Source organism: Pollachius pollachius (assembly GCF_949987615.1).
Source record: "Pollachius pollachius genome assembly, chromosome: 5".
NCBI classification, from domain to species: Eukaryota; Metazoa; Chordata; class Actinopteri; order Gadiformes; family Gadidae; genus Pollachius; species Pollachius pollachius.
This window is the reverse complement of record NC_136938.1, coordinates 26,635,293-26,657,737: the sequence shown is the minus strand read 5'-3', so window position 1 is coordinate 26,657,737 and position 22,445 is coordinate 26,635,293. Positions and strand designations below refer to the sequence as shown.

Here is a 22,445-nt window from a genome sequence, read left to right as displayed (position 1 = left end):
TCATCACGGGCCCGGCGCCAATGTTGAGTCCGTGAGCCAATGGCGAACCGGGGAATGTTGAATATTTACACATCCACTCCGATTCTCCTCCTCGTCCAATCCCGCTCCACCCGAGGTAGGTCGGATGGAATTACATTTAGCGTTTTAATATTTCTGCATGGCCGCGTTCCCAGACCGATCAACGTATTGAACGGGGATGTTAGTCTGGCAAACGATACTGCAATCAGTGCTGTAGGTGGATGTAGTGCTACTCTGTAATGTGGAAACCATACCGATTTACCACAGAGTCTCTCGATTCATTTCACATTTCACAGGGTATCATAAGGTCTACGTTAATGTTCAGCGGGTCTCTCTGGCGACGGCCCCCTCATTAATCATTTCTGATGAGCCGTGATCCTCGGGAACAAGCAGCTCATCAAATTATGTATTTTTATACTCGGCCTCACCTCAAGTTCAGCTTGAGCTAGCGCTTGAGTGACTTTCCGTATGTCTGTCAGGGTTGAGTCTGTATCTGGCTGAAGGCCTGTGGCATCGGCTACAGCCAGTCAGGACCCATGGAGAGACCACCGTCTCTGGGGAGGCTCGGGTTGCAGGGAGGACCCGGCCTGGAAGTCTGATCCCGGACTACAGGACTTAGCAGAGACTGTAGTGGGCCGCCGTGCAGGACTGGACCTGGGCCAGACCCGATGGGTGGTAAGGCCAATAAAAGACGAGCACACACACACACACACACACACACACACACACACACACACACACACACACACACACACACACACACACACACACACACACACACACACACACACATGACCGACCCCAGACTGCCTTGTGTGTGCTGTGGAAAGGACTTGTGGAAACGGTAAGAGTTGGACATTCAATGACTATCTGGATCCACCCAATAATTTGCAAGCCCTCTGTGCCCCTCTCAATTCGAGGCCCATTTCTGGGCTGCTCTCGCCACGTAACCCTCCTTCAACCTCGCAACTTCCGCTGTTCTCTGGTATTCATCCTTAACTTCAAGCACGACGATGACAACATTCCTGTTTTGCAGTGAGATCCACCTATTTTTGTACCACAGAAACATGGTTTTCATTTGTCTGGAAGGACTTATTAAAGAGTTATGGGGATTGGCATTTTTGTTTGGACATCTTATTTTCTTTGAGTCTAGTGACATCACTCGTTTTCTCGTTTTTGTTCCCGAAACGGCTTCATTTTCCGTTGCAACTGACTCGGACCGTAAAATGGGACACAAACACGCGCACACGCAAGTGTGTGTGTGTGTGTGCGCACACAGACAGACAAACAGACAGACAGACAGACAGATCGTATTTACAACCTGCTTCTCCTGTCTCTTCACCTCCTTGCCCACATCTTGGGCGGGGTCCCTGGTGAAATCCCACTGGCTGATGTTGTCAAAGGTGGGATGGGGGGGGGGGGGGGGGGGGATGTTCAGCAAACCAAGGGAGACAATCTCTGGATTAGAGAGGGGGGGTTGGGGGCTCGCACAGGGATCGCACACTCAGCACATTGCCCAGCAGTCTAGTGTTCACAGTCAGGGGGCACAGCCCGGAGGCCTGTTTGTACTGCCACACACACACACACACACATAACACACACACACACACACACACACACACACACACACACACACACACACACACACACACACACACACACACACACACACACACACACACACACACACACACACACACACGTGTGAGTTTGTGCACGATGGCCAATCTATGTATCCAGAAATGCACAGACATACATTTTAAAAGTGAGCATCGTCGTTGCGTTTGCTGACATGGCCAACTAACATAGCAACAACCGTTTAGACAGCAAACTGCACTGCCATCGTTCTCACACTTTATGGAAATATTGTGCGATTGCGGGACTTTCCAAATATGGAAACAGGGTGGTCTTGTGACATGGAACTTGTGATCTCCGTGGTGCAAGGTTTAAAATAATTCCCCCCGGAAAATTGTAAAAGTGTGATCTGCTGCGTATTATCTTTTAAAGTCATTAGTGTCTAAGGCTAAATTTAGACGGAGACGGTCTGGACAGAAAACGCAAAAGTGGTGTTGCGTTCTCACTTTTTATTCCGTTTAGACAAGCGTCTTTGGGGGGAAACCTGCGTGCATACGGTGACGCAAAAGTGGGTGAAATTCGATGTAGTATGCACTCCAGGTGGCTAGTTGGTACTGTGAAGCGCTGCCACACAACACCACCGAGAATATAGTAGTAATATTAGATAATAAAAATAATTAATAATTAACTAATATTAATAATAATTAATTAATGATACTTAGTCCAATTGATAGTTATCAGAGCTGCTAGGGCAACTTGACCGTCCAACTGATCTGTCATGTTTGTTGTTTGAGCAGAGCACACTTTAGTGTTGTTAACCCTTTAGACGGAAACGTAACGGTGAAGCTATTTTAAGATTTCCACTCTGGAGGGTGGTATGCTTCTTTGCGTTTTTACGCCCCGAAAACGCCGCCACCGTATAATATTTTCGTTGTCCTGTAAACAGGGCCTACTATGGTCTATTAAGCCTGATGGGACCCCCCTACCCTAATTCTTACACTCAGCGCTTTATTAAAACCTTCAAGTCATTACCATCCATGCTCCATGACAGTCCCCTTAATCATCCCCACAAAACACACCGAGATCCTCCTGAGCTGCCACGAGGCCTCCCCCGAACACAGCCCTCTGCGTTGGAGTAAGTACCCCATGTTAATTGCCTCGTCGCACAGAATGTTAATTATAGGTTTGAAATAGACGCCTCCGAGTGCGTCCCTGCTATTCTTTAAGCTTGTCTCGTCCCCGAGGCGCGCAGTTTCAGTTCGGTGAGGACAGAGTTATTGAAAGGAGCTGACTAGTGGAAACTAGAATGTAGGACGGCGCGTTCCCTCGCTCGGCACACAAGGACCCCCCCCCCCCTGCGTGCCTACACTCACACAGCAATCCTGAGCACACCCGTGAAAAAACACACAACTTGGCACGGGACAACCCAGCAAAACGTGGCTCATAATGACACAACCGGGGCACGATGATTGTGTTCCTGATCTTTAAATGCATCGCTGCTGTTTCCAATGCATTTTAAAACACTCCAAAGCACACACGAGGAGAGATGCCCTCATCCCGAATACCACCAGCCCACGCCCCTCCATGCCCGCCCACGTGCCCACATGCCCGTGCAGAACCCAGCCACTGATCCCGCGCCAATTCACCCTTATCTTTGAACCCACATCAGAGAGCATGCTGATGGCCAACCACGGGTGACGATGCTGTGTGTGTGTCTGTGTCTGTGTGTCTGTCTGTCTGTGTGTGTCTGTTACTGTGTGTCTTTGTGTGTGTGTCTTTCTGTTCAGTGTGTGTGTCTTTCTGTTCAGTGTGTCTGTCTTTCGGTTCAGTGTGTCTGTCTTTCTGTTCAGTGTGGCTGTCTTTCGGTTCAGTGTGTGCGTCTTTCGGTTCTGTGTTTGTCTTTCTGTCCAGTGTGTGTGTGTATGTGTGTCTTTCTGTTCTGTGTGTGTGACGAGTGTGTATTGTGCATGTGTTGTGTGTGTGCAAATGCAGCAGCATGACTACAGTACAATCCTTTCATTTGATTTCTCCCTGTTTTGATCTGCCGGGACCTATTTATAACCTGCTGCAGTCGGGATTTATCATGAGGGACGCAATTATGCTGGCGCTTCATTGTCTAAAAACAAAACATAACTATTAAGGACATTGTATTCTTCTGAGCTACTGATTGCTCTGCAGGCCGCGATGTACGCTAGTGATAATAGCCACTGTGTGTGTGTGTGTGTGTTTGTGTGTGTGTGTGTGTGTGTGTGTGTGTGTGTGTGTGTGTGTTTGTGTGTGTGCGAGGACAGAAATAGCATACTACCCTGAACATGATGCTAGCACTGTAAGGAAGCCAGAGATAACTGGGAGGGTCAGCATGGATGACACACACACACACAGACACACACAGAACAGAAGGACACACACATACACACACACACACACACACACACACACACACACACACACACCCTCTGCCATATTGTGTGATTGAGTGCTGTGCAGCCGATAAGAGTTTTAATGAAAGTTTGTGATGAGCAGGTGGGAAGAGATGGGATCCCTGCTGAGGACCAGGTTTTGGCCAGTCGGCGGGACATTTACACGCTGGGTGTGTGTGTGCGTATGTGGGCGTGTGTGTGTGTGTGTGTGTCAGGAGGATGAGTGGGTGACGACGGGCCCTGGGCTGTTTTTTAAAAAGGGGAGACAGCAAGAGCCTGGGAGGACGGGGAAGGGGAGGGGGGGGGGAAGAGCTGAGCTGAGCCGGGGCCCAACATGTGGGTTGTGGGTTCTGTCCTGCTCCACATCAGGCTGGATCCAGAGCCGCCACAGGATGAATTAGTAGGCAGCACAGGAGAGCTGGCTGCGCTCCGGGGAAGAGGAGGCCGGCCAGAGCCGAGGATGACGGCGGAGCCAGCGGCGCGGCCGTTTAGCCCGGCACTATAAACGGGGAGCCATCGTGACCGCATGGAATCTGGTGTGTGTGTGTGAGTGTGTGTGTGTGTGTGTGTGTGTGTGTGTGTGTGTGTGTGTGTGTGTTTGAGAAGAAAGGAGGAAAGGGTGAGCGTCATTGACTTCAAACGACATTGAAAAACTGCCTGTGACTCACAAACTTTATCAACGTTGGCCAATCAAAGGCCAATCCAGCAAGCAACCACTGCTGAGAACTCATCCATGAAAACACACATTCCACCGACCCAATTAAGCTGCTCTTTTTTTAATCGCTCGGCTGTTGTGCTCTCGTAATTGTTTTAATGATTGATAGGGAACTTGCACAACTTTCCCACTAATCTGACTGCTCCCTGCCTGTCTGGAAGCCAACCTGATGGTCCTGATATGTGAGGCCAGCACTGTTGACAGTGTGCTCACCCCTCTCTCTCCCTGGCAACTCTTACTTTGAAATGAGCGACAAGCTTTCGTCAAGCCCATCCGTCATGTGATGAAACCGTCTGAGTAAATAATCCAGAGGGCAACGCATAGTATTGTTGTTGGCTGCAAACCTAATTTGATAAAGCCAACCGTAGTACATGGCATCCAAGAGATTCAGGATTAAAGGATATTTACCGCGCGTATGCTTAAGAATCCCTTTGATATTGCACTCTCAAGTCCTCCACTAGAGTGCAGAGAGTACTGGAAAAGTCCAACCGATAAGGAATTTCTCGAGCGCTTTCCACTCAATTTTTTGTTCAACCAAATGCGTCTTCCCGCCGTAGCTAGTGTGGTCTAAATTAGTCTTTCCGTGTCGTTTCTGTTCAAATATGTTTGGAATGCCACATCTCCTCACAACGTACTGAAATGAAGCTGAACCGGGGGCGTAGAGGGGGGGAAGGAGAGAGAGAGAGAGAGAGAGAGGGGGAGAGAGAGAGAGAACAACAACCAAACATAACCAAGCACTGATTGACTCCTTCATGGAGCAGTTTTTTGTTCCCTGCACATCCTCCAACCGGTGGACTTGAATCACAGATGATCAGGGCTCTATTCATGGTGGTTGAGGGGAAGGGGAAGACGGAGGGGAGGGGCTGGGGGGGGGGGCGGGGCTGCAGTCTTTCCCCTGCAGACCGTTGTTCGTTCGGGGTACCGGTTTGGGCCCGACTTTGGGGGGGGGGGGGGCACAGGCTCGCGTGACGCAGACCTCTGCGCCGCTGAATGCGATGCGGCGTCTGGTCGCAGGGGGATTGGTTAGGTTGTTGATGTGCCGCGGCCCAGCTGTCAGCCTGCACGGAGGCTTTCAGGCAGCTGCACGCGGCGAGCGGAAGGGAGAGACACGGGCGTGAAGGAGCGAAGGGGTGAGGGGTGAAGGAGTGAATGCGGGAGGAGGCATTATGCCGCGGGATCGACCCGCTCGCCAAGGGCAGCCGCCGCACACCTCCTACCATCAGATGCCCCCTATTGTCCCTTATCGCACTCTTTGTTTTTGCTTTTCGGCAAGCGCATGCACACACAAGCGCATGCACACACACACAAGTGCACACACGTTGCAAACGCACACACTGCACACAGATTACACACTGCACACACACTTCGGATGGCGCACACACTACACACTGCACACACAAACGCCAAACAGCAGAGATAATACACATACCCACACAGAAGCCTGGCAGCAGAGATAATAGCGGTACGAACTGCGTTAGCACACACACCGAGCGGAACAACACAGGGCTGCCCCCACCCCTCCAGGTAGTCTCCGGGGAGGTCTGTAGCCCAATTAACGTGGCGGCCTTTTGACATAGTGTCAGAGAGTTCGGCCACCCACTCTTCTTCTCCGGAGGCTGAGGTGTCATTGTGTGGGTCTGCTGCCTTGTTACACACCAATCCCCCCCCCAACCCCCCGTCCCTCTCTCAGCTCTAAACGCTCAGCTACGGGTAGGCGGGCGAAACAGGAAATGGAGGCCGAATGCCACCGGGTAGAACGGACGTGAGCGTGGTTTTGGAGTCGACCTACCAGCCTGTGTGTCCTCCACCACCTCCGTCCCCCACGGCGGGGCAGGCTCCTGCTTGGGTCTGGGGTGGAGGCGTGTGAGCTGTGGTGGGTTCGCTGCTGTAGGTGGGCTGGGGTTGAGGCCCTGTGGGTTATGGGATGTTTCTCCTTTTGTGGGAGGGGGTTGGGGTTTCGTCTTTGTTTTCCCTCGCTGGACCACCTCCTGGTTGGGCCCCATGGGAGCGTGTTCGGAGAGGGCTTGTAAACTTCTCCCAAGACAGGGCCACGTCCATTTGGTCGTCTGCTACTCCTTCCTTTTGGCCTGGGACACACAGACAGACAGACAGACAGACAGACAGACAGACAGACAGACAGACAGACAGACAGACAGACAGACAGACAGACAGACAGACAGACAAATAATAGTAAAGTCATAGAACAGAAGGGAACTCCTGCTTGTTGTCATGCAGACAAACATGAGTAACTGACAAAGCTCTGTAAAACTCCCTGTGTTCTCCTGATCAACCCAGCCTCGCTTGCTAAATAAACAACAACCTGCAGTGTGAACCTCTGACAGGTTGGGAGACAGTCACTCCTGTTGATTCGCTGGCGTGTGGAGAACTACTTCCAGTAACTGACAGAGCTTTGTACAACAGCCCTAAACCCGCCAATCAAAACTCACTCGCCCGCGTACACATGTGCCCACACGAAAACGCACACACGAAAACGCACGCACAGGAAAACACACACACACAAAAAGCACAGAAACACACACTGGAAAAAACACACACACACACACACACACACACACACACACACACACACACACACACACACACACACACACACACACACACACACACACACACACACGAAAAGACACAGACCCACCCCAACAGAAACACACACGCACACACACACGAAAACACACACACACACACGAAAAGACACAGACCCACCCCAACAGAAACACACACACACACACACACACACACACACACACACACACACACACACACACACACACACACACACACACACACACACACAAAGGCCCAGGTCCATCGGTAGGGCCCTTATAACACCGGTGATCATTATCTGTTAGGACTAGTCTTCCTGGCCGTCATGGTGGTGCGTCTGAAAGCCCGGGGCCTCCATGGCTGGCTGCCCTGGCTTCTTTCTGTTCCCCTCCTTATTTATGCCTCTGCCTCCTCTCCCGTCTAACATGTGATAACCACCTGGTGAGCCCGAGAGGGGCCCCTGGCCACCTCTTTGATTCCGAGGAATAACCTGCTCCATGAATGCGTCGCTTTCAAGTCGGGAAATGAAGTTTGACCTTGTTGTTTCTCCCTCTCTGGGCTAATTATCGGGGCTTTGACGTTTTACCGTGTTGGCTTCAGATGGCGTGCATTACAACAGTTTACAAAGCCTTCCCTTTGATGGATCCATTATCCATCGTGCGATCTGCGTGGCGTGCCCATGGTACCCGTGGTTAGAGGACTGTGTAGCATTTAGGCCGACCTCCTTGCACATGTACGGTGTGTTCCCGGTAAGTCCTATTGTGCCGCTGCGCCCGAGACCAAAACACAGCAGTGCGTTCAAATCTGAAACAGCGTAGACAAGTAATGAGAATGTTTGGTAGGACACCGGCAGCGCCTAGAAGAGTCCTCCAGCGGCCTCCTCCAGAGCACATCTTGCTGCCAGAAGAAGAAGAGTGTCTTCTTCTCCTCTGCTCCTTGGGGGCGGGTGTGGGGCTGTGTGTCTCTTTGGGGCCAGAGGAGACGTTTTTAAAGAGAGCATGTTTGATAAATGTTGGGGCTGTGATGTGGCTCCAGTCAGACACACGCAGGCACAAAAACAAACACACACACACTCATACGGACAGACAGAGAGCTCTGGTTAGAGCACATCAAGACACTCTCTGGAGGGGAGTACGGTGGGGGGGGGAGATATTGGAGAAAATGACTTGGATGGGGCTGTTGCCTTTTTCCACTCTGTTAAAAAATCTTTCTAGAACAAGGAGGAGGAGGAGTGTGAACTAGGGATAGCGAAAAGAGAAGAATGAGGGGAAAGAGAGAGAAGGGGTGCGAATGAAAAGAAAGGTCATTCATTTAGTGCATTGGGAGGGATCCGAAGGTTACGCGTCCTTTTGGCCGGGCCTGCGCTAGCTGAGGACTTCATGAGCAACGCAGAGACCACCCACACACACACGCACTCACACATGCATGCGCAATACAATCACATGCACGCACAGTGCAGACACACACACACACACACACACACACACACCAATGAGCTCTTAACACGTTGTCAAAGCGGGAATCTTTTTTGCAAATAATTAAAATAGTCTGAACAATTAAAACAATTATAATAATAAGGTCACGATTCAACTGTGGTGGGGACAAGGCCACTGGAAGAGGCTCATGCCGTTGTGTCTTCAGCCTACACTGCTCCGATGCAACCAGAACAGACCCAACAAAAGGAATCGGGACCCGTTTGTAGCAGTGTTAGTGTATGGTTGTTTTAATGGGTGCATCGGCCCAGTGGGGCGGCTCTGCCTGATACATGTGAGGCTGAGCACAAGGGGTTAAACATATTATAGATACTGAGAGTGTTCTTGTTTAGAAACATGAGAATGTGTAGGAGTGCATGTGAATGAGATTAAAGATAAACACCAACACACACATGGCGAGCACTTTAAGAGCTGAAGTCTTCTCGTATCTTCACACAAATCCAAGGTTTATATTGCAGAAAAAAAACCAATGCCAAACTGTGTGTGTGTGTGTGTGTTCTGTAGCTTACAGCAGTGTACTATTTGGCGGTCTCAGAAGCTGAAGGCAGCAGTAAAAAGACGACGGCAGATCAATTATGCACCCTGTTTTGGCGTCGAGCCTGCGTTTCGTCCGCTGTGTGGAGCGCGCGGTACTTCTCACCGTGCTCTGCATTTACCCAAACCAAACGGCAATTTGGGGAACTGATTGCCATGATTCTGCTGATCTATTTGGAATAAGTTATACACCTGAAACTAAACACAGGCCACATGTCTGCCTGCTCCTAACTGTAAATGAACCTTTAAGTTCTGTCATCCTGGTGGTTCCTGCAGTGGGCCCCTAAAGGTCACCGCTGTCTGTCCGTCTGTCCCGTGTGTCGAGCCCGGCTGTGGGAACGGGAAACGTATGGTGGGAAACGGAGCATAATGAGGAGCCTGCCATTGATTCTGTCTGGTGTGCCTCAGGGTCCCACTGACCTTGGGTCGTCCTGATCTCCCGTCTCCCGGCTCTTCGTCTTGATGCCTGTGTGCCGCGCTCACCTCTGCCTCTCTCTCTCTCTCCCTCTCTCTCTCTCCAGGGGCCCATGCCAGCGCCGAGTGCTCCTGCGGGAGGAACCATTTCACGTGCGCGGTCTCTGCCTTCGGAGAGTGCACGTGCATCCCGGCCCAGTGGCAGTGCGACGGAGACAACGACTGCGGGGACCACAGCGATGAGGACGGCTGCAGTAAGTCAACCCCCCCTCTCCTCTCTTTTATCTTATGACGCAGTCTTTCCCGTCTTTGGCGTGGTTATTTTGCATCGTTTCATCCAGCTGTCTGACTCTCCCAGTGACTCAGGCGCCGTCGCCTGCTCACAGTTCAAACTGTCATAGAACTATCATTTACTGTAACGACCCGCATTACGTCAGACACTTATTCATTATTTTGACGCGTGCGATCCGACCAGCGTTCAACCAGCAGCATCGTTTGTCCCGGTGTTCCTGACCCGGTCTGTGCATGGTGGAGGCTGGGGGAGGCAGTCCGTGTCGGTCTAGCCAGGGGTGAGACAGGGCTTCTGTACCCAGCCCCTGGGTTCCATGTGTGGACCAGTAACGTTGTGGTTGAGTGGCTGCCGCCAAGCTCCCCCGCTGCGCTCGTCCCCGGATCGTTCCCCCGTTGAAACGTAACCGCTGGTCAAGTGGAAAACAGCGGTGCCGCTCCGCCGCCGTACCGCCTCTCGTCAGTATCCAGGTGAAATGTTAACAGACACTTCTTAGCCCTCCACCGATAAGAGCCGGGACTCAGACCGGAGGCTAACATTAATAGCGCGGTGTATCTTACATTCACATTTAGGACAGAGCGTCTTACAATTTGTACATTTGTCAGATGAAAGAGAAGCAACAATATTTCTATGTCGGTACAGTAAGGATGTTCATAGAACCAAGTGCCAAGCACTAACAATCGCTGGGTTAACCCATTCCCCGTAGACAGCAAAGATAGCTAGGAGAAGATGCTACACAATGCTAAGTACTATTTTAAGTGCAACTGTGTATCTGTGCCGTTTTTTTCCCTTGTTTTGTTTGCCATTGCAGTGCATGCTAGGCTAGCATGCGTGTATCTTCTGTCCATCTTTGTTTCCCGAGCGCTTCTAATGCAGTGAAAAGGGTTTGAGAGGAGGGGGGAAGCTAAGTCCTATTGATTCCTGTCCGATGGAACGCTGAGACGGTTTGATCGCGGCGTATCGACCGCCGAGCGGACACACTGCGAGCCTCTGCCTGATACCAGGGTGTCCGCCCAATCCATTAGCGCTGTCTAATCGATTCAGACATTACTTTACTCTTCGCTCCAGGGCCTAGGTGTCCCCTTGGAATCCTTCCAACCAGTCCTCCAATCACTAAGCGTATTTTTGGGGGGAGGAGGAAGATTTGGGTCATCTTAAAGCGTCCCGGTATTGAGTCGTCTGTCTGTCGCTGTCTCTTCTTCTCATTAGTGCTGTAGTGTGTAGCCATGGATCCAACCCCCCACCCACACCCCCAGGCTTGTTCCTTACCCCGCTCGAAGCCTCGTCTGCGGTCTAACATTTTGTGTCACGGCGTACACTAAACTTCTTTGTTTAATCTCCGTGAGTGCGGCTGGGCATGAACCTAGCCCTGACCACGACGTACATGAACCAACAAAGCATGCAGCTAAACTAACTACCGAAGCATTTGTTTGAGTTTTGAATTGGGGAAACGAGGGCGGTCCGACAAAGAGGTCGTTAGGATTGGTCGGTTCGTCCCCTTTTCTTTCTGTTGCTTCAGTGTGGAGTAGTTAGTAGAGATTATCCGATGCCATTTTTTTCCTTCCCGATACCGATTCCGATTTCTGAAGTTTTATGAAAGTCATGTGATGTTATCTGAGCGGTTCAGGGAATTTCCAATACTGGTCCCGGTATCGGAACAACTCGAGTGTCCCGTGCTCTTTCTGTTGCGTCAGTGTACAGCAGTGAGTTTGGCCCTTGGATTCGCCTTTTCTTAGAACTACCCTCCCGTACTCGGAGAGAGTACAAGTGCCGAGCGTTGGTGTGGGACACCTGACCTGGCTTCTATTATGCTGATTGAATCAAGCCCCGGTCGCACAGTAAAAAAACCCGAGCCACAGCGCTTTACGCCCGTAATGACATTCTTAAACACACCGAGGAGTTGGATTTATTAAGGCTGTGTTTTTTATTAAATCATTGAACAGAGATGTCAGAGCTGGCTTCTGCGGAATAGCGGGAATGTTTGACAGGTGACAGGGGGTAATGTAGAGCACACAAATAGCACACACATAGCTGCTCGCTCACACACAAACGAAATACGCACGCACGCACACATACTTACAGACAAACTTAGGAATTTTTGCTGTTGTGCCAGCCAGATTTGATCGTGATGTGCTATGTCTCACATCAGGGGGAAGGCTAATTCTTATTAAATTACCAATTGTCCAAGTGCGTGATCCCACAAATACAGCCCATAGGTGAGGCAGGGCGCAGAGAAGACAGACAGAGCGTGGTGTGTCTTCACTCACAACAGAAGTAGAGTCAAAGTGGTCAGTTTCTGCCGATGAAGCATGTGGACCACAGATCTAATTAGGAAGTGGAACTCACAGGAACGTTGCGGCGGGGCAGAAAGGTGTGTGTGTGTGTGTGTGTGTGTGTGTGTGTGTGTGCGTGTACGTGTGCGTGTGTGTGTCTTTCTCGTTTCCCTAAGCCAGGTGAAGTTTCATGACAGCAGTGTGAGCTAAAGACAAAGCCAGGAGGAGATTGCAGGGGTGTTGTGGGGTTGAGCCAGAAGCAGGAGACCTGGGAGAGAGCGGTAGCAGAGGACTAGAATATCCCTGAATGACGAGGGGTCCCGTCTGTATTTATATGTCTGGGAGTAGCTGGTGGGTGTCAGGATCCTGGCCTATTAAAGGGGATGTGGGGGAGAAGATGGCAGCAGAGAGGGGACTGTGGTTGGGAGTTGGGGGCCCGGAGGAAATTGACTTAGCAGCCATCACGTCTGCCTTAACCCCTCCCCCAACCAGCCCTCCCTCTCTCTCTTTCCACACACACACACACACACACACACACGCACACACACACACACACACACACACACACACACACTAAAACACACACTCACACACTATCAAACTAACACACACTCACACACACACTCACACTAACACACACACTCACACACACAAACACACTCTCACACTAACACACACACATACACTCCCTCTCACACACATACACACACACACACACACACACACACACACACACACACACACACACACACACACACACACACACACACACACACACACACACACACACACACACACACACACACACATACACTCCCTCTCACACACACACACACACACACACACACACACACACACACACACACACACACTTGGCGTATGCTCATCTTTAAAGCCGACCACACGAGGGGAATGCGGTGGGTTGGGGAGAGGGGGCAGACTCATGGACCCCACGCTGTGACCATAAATCTGCCCGTGCTAGAAGGCATTTAAATAGTTCACCTCTCCCTTTTCCTCTCTGGTTTTTTCTCTCTCTTTCTTCCCTTTGTTCAGAACGAGTGTAAGATCGTCTCTGGGTCAGACTCTGTATGTGCGGCTGTCTGAACTGTGCGGTTTATTTTGGTTCTTTTTAACGGCCTCTTTACCTCATCGCTGGCTGACTGGGCGGCAGCGAGCAGCGTGGAGGAGCCCAGGTGGTGAGCATGCCCAGGGCGGCTCGCTAATGACCGCTGATGAAGTTTAAATGGAGGGTGTAAATCACAGGAGCTTCCACCGAAATGACGAGCTTCACTTAATCTTGATGTTGACACGTGCATGTGTATACGCACGCGCGCACATACACGTGAACACACACACACACACACACACACACACACACACACGCACACACACACGGGCATACATATGACGTATGCACATGCGCATAGATTCTGAAAAACAGAAACACTTGCGCTCAAACCTTATCAGTAGTCAGTCAGTTAAGCATTGATTTTGAAAGCCTTAGAATTGCGTAATGATCCATTCACCCGCTGCAGCTGGTTCCAATAGGAATGACAAAGTACCCTCAACTTACAGGAAGGTTTTTCTTAAGTGCTTCCCAGTAGGACAGGGGTTCTGATGGAGGAGTAAACAGGGATGTATGCGTAAGAGGACGGGGATCGATGACGGCAAAAGAGCCCATTCTTCCTTGAAGGCTTTAAAAGCATGGTTATGTTTATTTTCTGCATCTTGGAATCGGGGGGAAAAATGTCTTGAATCGAAAATCCACATCGTCTTCAACAACCCTATGCTCTGCTACCATTGACGTCCTGACAGTTACCACTGAGATAAAAGCAGCATGCATTAGCCGGCCGGGGAACAGCTGCTTGAAGGAGTTGAAGGGAGGAACATTCGATTATTGGTCTTGGTCTATCAAACGTGTAAAACACAAACGCGTACAACACCAACTGTGCAACACAAACGCGTAAAACACAAACTGCTTGACAGCTGTGAGGCCGAATCTGAGCAAATAGAGCATATAGTAGCCTGCTTTATGTCGGCTCCATCCATGTTTAATGTATGGCCATGTTCATTCACCGACCACAGCCGAGTAGACCGCTGCTAGTAAATAGAAACAGATCAGGGAATCACAGGCAGGTTCGAGGCCCTGGCCGCCAGGGCAGGCAGAACAGTTTAATATTTGATGGTATTTCTGGGCTGTTTACTGCCTTCTTCTTTCCTTCTCCTGCCTGAAAACCCGCTGTCCCTCTACTTATTTCTGGGGCTCATTTAAAAATCAGCAAAGCCAACACTTTAGACACACACACACACACACACACACACACACACACACGCTAACACACACTGACACACAATGACATACTGTGACAGATACACACACACACACACACAGGCACACACTCTGATACATACACTGTGACACACACACACACACTCTGACACACACACTCCCCCTCCCCGCTGAGATGTAAAGCTGAGGCTGTGAAACAGTAAACACTTTGGGGCTGACTGAAGTGTGTTGGGTTGTGTTTTTTGTGTGGATTGAAGTTGGGGGCTGGGGGTGTAGAAGTGGCAGTTGTAGGGCTGTAGTGGGGTGGAGAGAGAGGGGGCTGGGGTTTTAATACCTGGATCCCCGGGGCTGAAGAAATATGTCGTGAGGTCTGCTTTGCTTGAGAGCTCTCAGTCCCCCCCACCCAACTCCCTGCTGTGATGTGTGGGCACTTAAAAAGCAGACCCACCCTATCCATACCGTATTTACCCAAACTTTACACACACACACACACACACACACACACACACACACACACACACACACACACACACACACACACACACACACACACACACACACACACACACACACACACACACACACACACACCGAGGGAGAGATTAGTCACACCACATGACAGTCGCCACAAAAAAGTGAGAAAGTATCCCCCCCCCCGTCTTATTTTCCTTTGGATCTTCTGGTGTCAGCAGCACCGCCCAATCAGAGAGATGGCCGGGGTTTAGCTGACCAGCGTGAGTCTGGAGGAGATTTAAACCTCCCGAACTCCAAAGACGAACAGGAGGTGATCGCTGTCTCTCTTTCACCCAATATCTCCGTCTCTGTCTCTTTCTCTCTCTCTCTCTGTCTATGTCTCTCTGTGTCTCTGTGTTTCTGTCTCTCTCTCATGCGCCTCTGTCTTTCTGTATGTCTCTCTATCCTTCTCCTGGCGTGCTTTGTGCCTGGGTTCTTTGTGTTGTTTGTCTTCAAAGGCATTAGCATAATCCTCCTCACCTCTCTCTCACTCTCGCTCTCACTATCTTTCTCTTTATTTCTTTATTTTGGTCCTTTATCTACGTCTCTCTCTATCTCTCCGCACCCCTCCATATTGACGTTCTCCTCTTGTTCGCCCTTTCTTCTGCTAAATATTTACAAGACTCGGCTCAATAAATGACTCAAGGACACTTGTTGGGTCAGGGAGAGGCTGGTTAAGGGCTGATGCAGGGGCCCGAATCAACACAGGGAAGTGTGTGTGTGTGTGTGTGTGTGTGTGTGTGTGTGTGTGTGTGTGTGTGTGTGTGTGTGTGTGTGTCTGTGTGTGTGTGTGTGTGTGTGTGTGTGTAAACATGCCTCCCGTCCACCCTTTGACAACTGCGTCCCTTCCCCTGATGGAGACGTTTCCTTGAATTTGCCAATTCTTGTGTTTATTCACACAGCATGGACGGAATAAATTCCTCTTCAGGTGTGTGGGGGTGTGTTTGTGTGGGAAATGTTTTGCTCAAGGACAAGGCCTGTCTCATTCCCTTCTCACACAAACAGTGGCAAGACTTATTATCTTTTGTGTGTGTGTGTGTGTGTGTGTGTTTGTCCCCATGCCAAGGCACTGCTTGGTCGAGTTTTTCTCCCTTTCTACACCGATGTGATCAAATCGTGGCTCAGAACTCGTGCTCAGGGTGAGAGAATACGTCCCAGCTGCAGCTGCAGTCACCACCAGGCTTGGGAAGCAGAAGGCTAGCCTCTTATTAGCCCATCAGATAAGATATTCCCATCAGACCCAGCGGCCGCCGCTACCTCCCTCAAGGGGCCACATCTGTTTCTATCCTGTCCCCTCCATCAAACCAAGCCGCAGAGTCTACCCCCCCCGCCGCTCTTCGTCCTCGCCATCTCTCCGTCCATCTGTCTGTCCGTCGCCCGGCCGTCTGTGTGCGCTGTTAGGGAGCAGCGGTGCGGAGGCGTTGGACGTATCGGACACCGCAACACTCAGACTCGAGTCAGCGACGCTGTTAAATGGACTAAGTGGACTGCATTTATACCGCGCTTTTCTAACCAGTGGCCACTCAAAGCGCTTTAGAATATCGCCTCACATTCACCCGTTCACGCACACATTCACACACCGACGGCGGAGTCAGCCACGCAGGGCGACAGCCAGCTCGCCGGGAGCAGCCGGGGTGAGGCGTCTCGCTCAGGGACACCTCGACACTCCTCCTAGCTGATTCCTGGCTAGGAGGAGCCGGGGATCGAACTAGCAACCTTCCGGTGACCATCCAACCCGCTCTACCTCCTGAGCCGCATACTGCCCCTGTTAAGGCGCCGCCAAGGCTCCTCAAAGGAAGGCTTGACGCATTTTTTTTCGGGGGGACACGTAATAAAGAAAAAAACACTCAAAAAGTAGAAAAAACTGAGACATAGACACACCCGTACGATGTGATCCGATGTGAACCGGACTCAATTACCGCGGTCGGTATGTGCGTGTTTGTGGCGAGGAGAGGGATCAGATAGGATTGACGCCTGTGGGAACTGCCGTTGGTATGCCAGTGGGACTTTCTGGTGGTAGGAGCGCTGGGAACAGCTGGGTGTGGGTCTGTACTCGCCCTGGGAAGACCTGGCTGTTGCTCTGTAATCTGGGATATTTGCGGAACTTCTCCATCCAAGAAATTAAAGGAAAAGATGTGCCACTGTCAGTTTCGAAATATATCATTTTTGTAGTGTACAATGGATGAAATCTATTAGGAATACAGATTTGCTCTCTAAAAGTATGTAATATGTGTTTGTGTATGTGTTTGTGGTTTTGTGTGTGTCGTGTGGGTGTCCGAGACCTTTTGTGCGCAAACATTGGTTGTTTGCAAGCATTGTGCAAACATTGGTTGTTTGCATATTTGCACGTTATCTACCGTTCGATACCAATGCCCACTCTACAGGGTCAACCCTGAGTTTGTTTGTGATCGAGAGAGAGAGACGAGAACAAACTCATCTTCAGTGTTTGAAAGCAGCATTCCATACGTTTGACATCCATTCAATTCAAAGCATATATTCACATCAAGGCCCGCATAAGCGCTCCATTGAAATTGCATCATCAAACGTGATCGCAAACCACTGATGTTCACTAGCGCCGGGCTGGCGTCGTATGAAACGGTAGTTCACCCGAAACATGTGAATAATAGATCTGTCTGCGCGCCGCGATGATCTCATGTCTCATGTTCAGTTTATCGCCACAGCTTTAGTCCCTGACACAAACCTGTCCCTTCGTATCTCCGCACTGTCTGAGTGTCAGAGAGCTTTAACGTTCGGGTCAGACGCTCTGAGAGAGGGTTCACCAAGAGGTTAAGTAGAAGGTGAAGGGAGGGATGAAACAGGCGACCCATTGAGTGTCTGTTTCTGTCTGCCGTCTGTCTTGCCGTTGCTCAATAATTTAATATCAGTTTCCAGACGTAAATGGGTCAGTGGGGCTTCAGTCACCTTGGTGGGTTGGGCTACTGACACACACACAGAGACAGACACACGCACACATACATAAGGACAGACGGACACACACAAATACATAAGGACAGACAGACACAGACACACAGATAATCACAGACACACACACACACACACACACACACACACACACACACACACACACACACACAGACAGAGACAAACACACACACACACACACACACAAACTCAAGACTCTCGAGTCTTGCTGGTAAACTGCACGAGTGACATAATCAAATCACATTTTCATAATGCCTATGTTGCGCTTTCAATATTTAATCTCAGATTCCATATTGAGGGATGGATGTGTGTTGAATGTGCGTGTTTGTAAATATATGGCTTCCACTGCAATAGGTTCCATGTGTTCATCCCCGCCTTTGCTTCCTCTCACTTGACCCATCTCTCTCTCTCTCTCTCTCTCTCTCTCTCTCTCTCTCTCTCTCTCTCTCTCTCTCTCTCTCTCTCTCTCTCTCTCTCTCTCTCTCTCTCTCTCTCTCTCTCTCTCTCTCTCTCTCTTTTTTTTTTTTTCTTTTTTTTTTTCTTTCCCCCATCTCTCTTCTTTTGCCGGCCGGTAATTAAATGAGTGCTGTCTGTGGACGACAAAGGGGGGCAGTCATCCAGGCCTGGTGCTGAGGGGCTGTGGGCTGGCCAGAGGATGTGGGGTTAGGGCAGACGGGGCCTTACGGAGAGGGCCGCTAAGGGGGCAGTTAACTGCTGCTGCTGTTGTTGATGCTGCTGCTGCTCTTGTTGTTGTGGTCAGAGGGAAGCGGTCGGATCTGTGGTGGGAATGAGGACCGTGCTCATGGATTGTTATTGTACTCACTTCACTGTAGTAGCTTTCAATCGCCTTGTGTGCCCTTTGACCTATGACCTATTCAGACAAGCTACTAATGTGTGTGCGTGCGTTTCTGTTCAGTTTTTGTGTGTTTTTCTGTTCAGTGTGTGTGTGTGTGTTTCTGTTCAGTGTCAATGTGTGTGTTTCTGTTCAGTGTCTGTGTGTGTGTGTGTTTCTGTTCAGTGTATGTGTGTGCGTTTCTGTTCAATGTGTTCTCCCTCACTCAGCTAAATTAAATCAACTGCACACCCTTTTTATAACAAGAATCCAGTGTTTTACTCTCACAAGACATTTTCCATGACGGATCCAAGTGTCGGTTGAGTGAAATAATTATTTCTGTGTGTTTTAAAAAAAAAAAAAAAGAGGGATTAAAGGATTGTGTGCTGGCACCTCTATGGCTTATTTAACTTCTCCTACGCAGTAAAACGTGGTGTTTAAACGGTCCTATAAAGTGTTTTTATATGAATAAACACAATGACTGCAGACCTTATTCCTCCCTCGTTTCTTCTCTCTCTCTCCCTCTCTCTCTCTCTTTCTTCCCTGGATCGTTTCTCACCGCCCGTTCTTCTTGTCGTTTGTTCCCAGTGCTTCCCACGTGTTCCCCGCTGGACTTCCACTGCGACAACGGCAAGTGTATCCGGCGCTCCTGGGCGTGCGACGGCGACAACGACTGCGAAGACGACTCGGACGAGCAGGACTGTCGTAAGTAATGCCTGGAAGCGGTCCTCCACGCATCGACGCACAAACGCACCGCGGCCAACCCTAGTGCAAACAAAGTCTCAGAGCCATGCTAGCTGACACATGCTCTCACGTGGACACGCACAAAAACACACGCACGCACGCGCACATACACGCGTAGATATGCACACACACACGCACAAGCACACGCACATGCTCGCACACACATGTTCACACAGACACACACACACACACACACACACACACACACACACACACACACACACACCCCTCGCTACATGACTGACGTTGTGGTTGGGTGGGGGGGGGGAGGGGGGGGGCGGCCAGCCATGTTTGTTTTGTTTTTGCGCGTAGACAAATGTTACAGGAAGCCAGGCGTTTGTTTGCTTTGCGCGAGACGGAAACGGATCCGCGGCCGTCCGTGCCGGGCACAAACACGCGACCCCTCCGCGGCGAAAGGTCAGCGCTGCCATGGTAACCGTCGCTAGGTGTTCACCCCTGACCTCTGCTTAACTACCTTCTCTTGTAGCCTTGTAGAGGCCGTGTGTGTGTGTGTGTGTGTGTGCATGTGCGTGTGTGTGTGTGCGCGTAACCTGAAATGGAGTGCAGCTGCTGGGCTTAGAGTGAAGCTCAGGGTGTATAAATACACACTTTTATTTATATATCTAATGGCTATGCATTACTACTTGGAGGCGAATGACTCGTCTCACTGCAGCTGTGTGGGTGTGTGTGTATGTCGGATGTGTGTGTGTTCATGACGGAGTGTGTGTCGGAGTGTGTGTGTGTGTGTCGGATGTGTGTGTGTGTTTATGTCGGAGTGTGTGTGTGTGTGTGTGTGTATGTCGGATGTGTGTGTGTTCATGACGGAGTGTATGTCGGGGTGTGTGTGTGTGTCAGATGTGTGTGTGTGTTTATGTCGGAGTGTGTGTGTGTGTGTGTGTGCAGCACCCATAGGACACGGTTGCTTCGGGGTTGTGCTCAGACTATGGAAACTGGACAGCCTCAGAGTTGATCCAGCATGACTGCTCAGGGTGTTCTCGCCTTTCCAGTCATGTGAGTGCGGGTCTCCCAGCCCGGGCGTATCTGTTACGCTATGAGAGCGGATATGGCCCTTTAATCGAATTACTCCTCGACCTTTGATATCGGAGCTTAAGCCCTCAACATTTTTTAATAAAGACCCCAAACAGTGATTGTTTTTTTAATTTCTCCTTTTTTTTTCTGAATAATTTGACGCACCGTCTAGCAGTAGGTGTGCACTAGGACCTAGCAGATCACACCATTTAACCTGAGATGTGAACTAGGACCCAGAAAAAGACACACCATGTACCACTGGTTCACTAAGACCTAGGAGAAAACACACCACAAAGCACTAGTGCACTAGGACCTAGCAGAAATTACCATAAAGCACTAGTGCACTAGGACCTAGCAGAAATTACCATAAAGCACTAGTGCACTAGGACCTAGCAGAGAACACACCATACAGCACTAGTGCACTAGGACCTAGCAGAGAACACCATACAGCACTAGTGCACTAGGACCTAGCAGAAAACACACCATATAGCACTAGTGCACTAGGACCTAGCAGAAATTACCATAAAGCACTAGTGCACTAGGACCTAGCAGAAAACACACCATATAGCACTAGTGCACTAGAACCTAGCAGAAATTACCATATAGCACTAGTGCACTAGGACCTAGCAGAAATTACCATATAGCACTAGTGCACTAGGACCTAGCAGAAATTACCATAAAGCACTAGTGCACTAGGACCTAGCAGAAATTACCATATAGCACTAGTGCACTAGGACCTAGCAGAAATTACCATAAAGCACTAGTGCACTAGGACCTAGCAGAAATTACCATAAAGCACTAGTGCACTAGGACCTAGAAGAGAACACAACCATTTTTATCTTGTGTGTATATTGGCATTGGAGAACATCAAACATTCATGTTAGAGTATCATATTTGAATGGACATTTCCCCCTCTGTATTATTACTGACATGCACCCAAGTGGTGTCTTGGGATAGTATAGCCGTCAAATCCACAAATTCTCTGCAATATCCTGAAATATCCTCTGATGTGGAGGACGCTATCCGTTAAATCTTGCGATATTTGTCGACAGTGAAAGACTCTAACACTAGTGAGCAGATTTCTTTAGAATACATGAATTGCTGACTTCTTTCAATGGCCTTGTGAAGCTAATGTCATGAATTAGTAAATAACCGCTCATTTATTATGTGTATGAGTCTTAATGAGACTTGTAAAAAGTGAAACATTGGCCCTGTTTTACGATTTGCTGTGTCCGCAGTGTTGGGTGAAGATTAGCTTAAATTAAAAACTAATTTCTCATGAGAATGGCAGTAGCCAACTGCTGATGCCTTTGAGTAGCGTTCATAGTCTGTTAAACATTGTATGGATATTATGTTCTGATCAAACCCACTATTTTTTCAAAATGCTGGTAAGGCTTTCTTTCAAAACATTCAGCTTTCTCTCTCTTTCATTCTTCATTCTCTCTGTCTGTCTGTCTGTCTTTTCCTCCCTCTCTCTTTCTCTCATTCCCTCTCTTTTGCTATCTCTCTCTTTCCTCCCTCTCTGTCTTCCTCTTTCCCTCTCTTTTTCTCTCTCTCTTTCCTTCTTTCTTTCTTTCTCTCTTTCCCTTTCTCCTCAGTTCTCTCTCTGTCTCTGACTCTGTCTCTCTCTCTCTCTCTCTCTCTCTCTCTCTCTCTCTCTCTCTCTCTCTCTCTCTCTCTCTCTGTCTCTGTCTCTCTGTCTCCCTCTCTCCCTCTCCCTCTCTCCCTCTCCCTCTCTCCCCTCAGTTCTCTGTCCATCACTCTGCTCTGATTTCTCTGCAGTCTCCGCTGACCCACA

The 22,445-nt window shown here is 49.7% G+C and overlaps 1 protein-coding gene across 2 annotated transcripts in view; it reads left to right on the top strand.

Moving 5' to 3' along the window:
• Positions 1-22,445, top strand: part of lrp4 (low density lipoprotein receptor-related protein 4) — an 81,061-nt gene that overhangs the window by 23,354 nt on the left and 35,262 nt on the right. For both annotated transcript variants that reach the window (XM_079737375.1, XM_079737374.1), the window contains exons 2-3: positions 9,842-9,988; positions 19,463-19,579. In XM_079737375.1, coding sequence (XP_079593501.1) covers positions 9,842-9,988; positions 19,463-19,579 — 264 coding nt within the window. The remainder of the gene's footprint in view (positions 1-9,841; positions 9,989-19,462; positions 19,580-22,445) is intronic.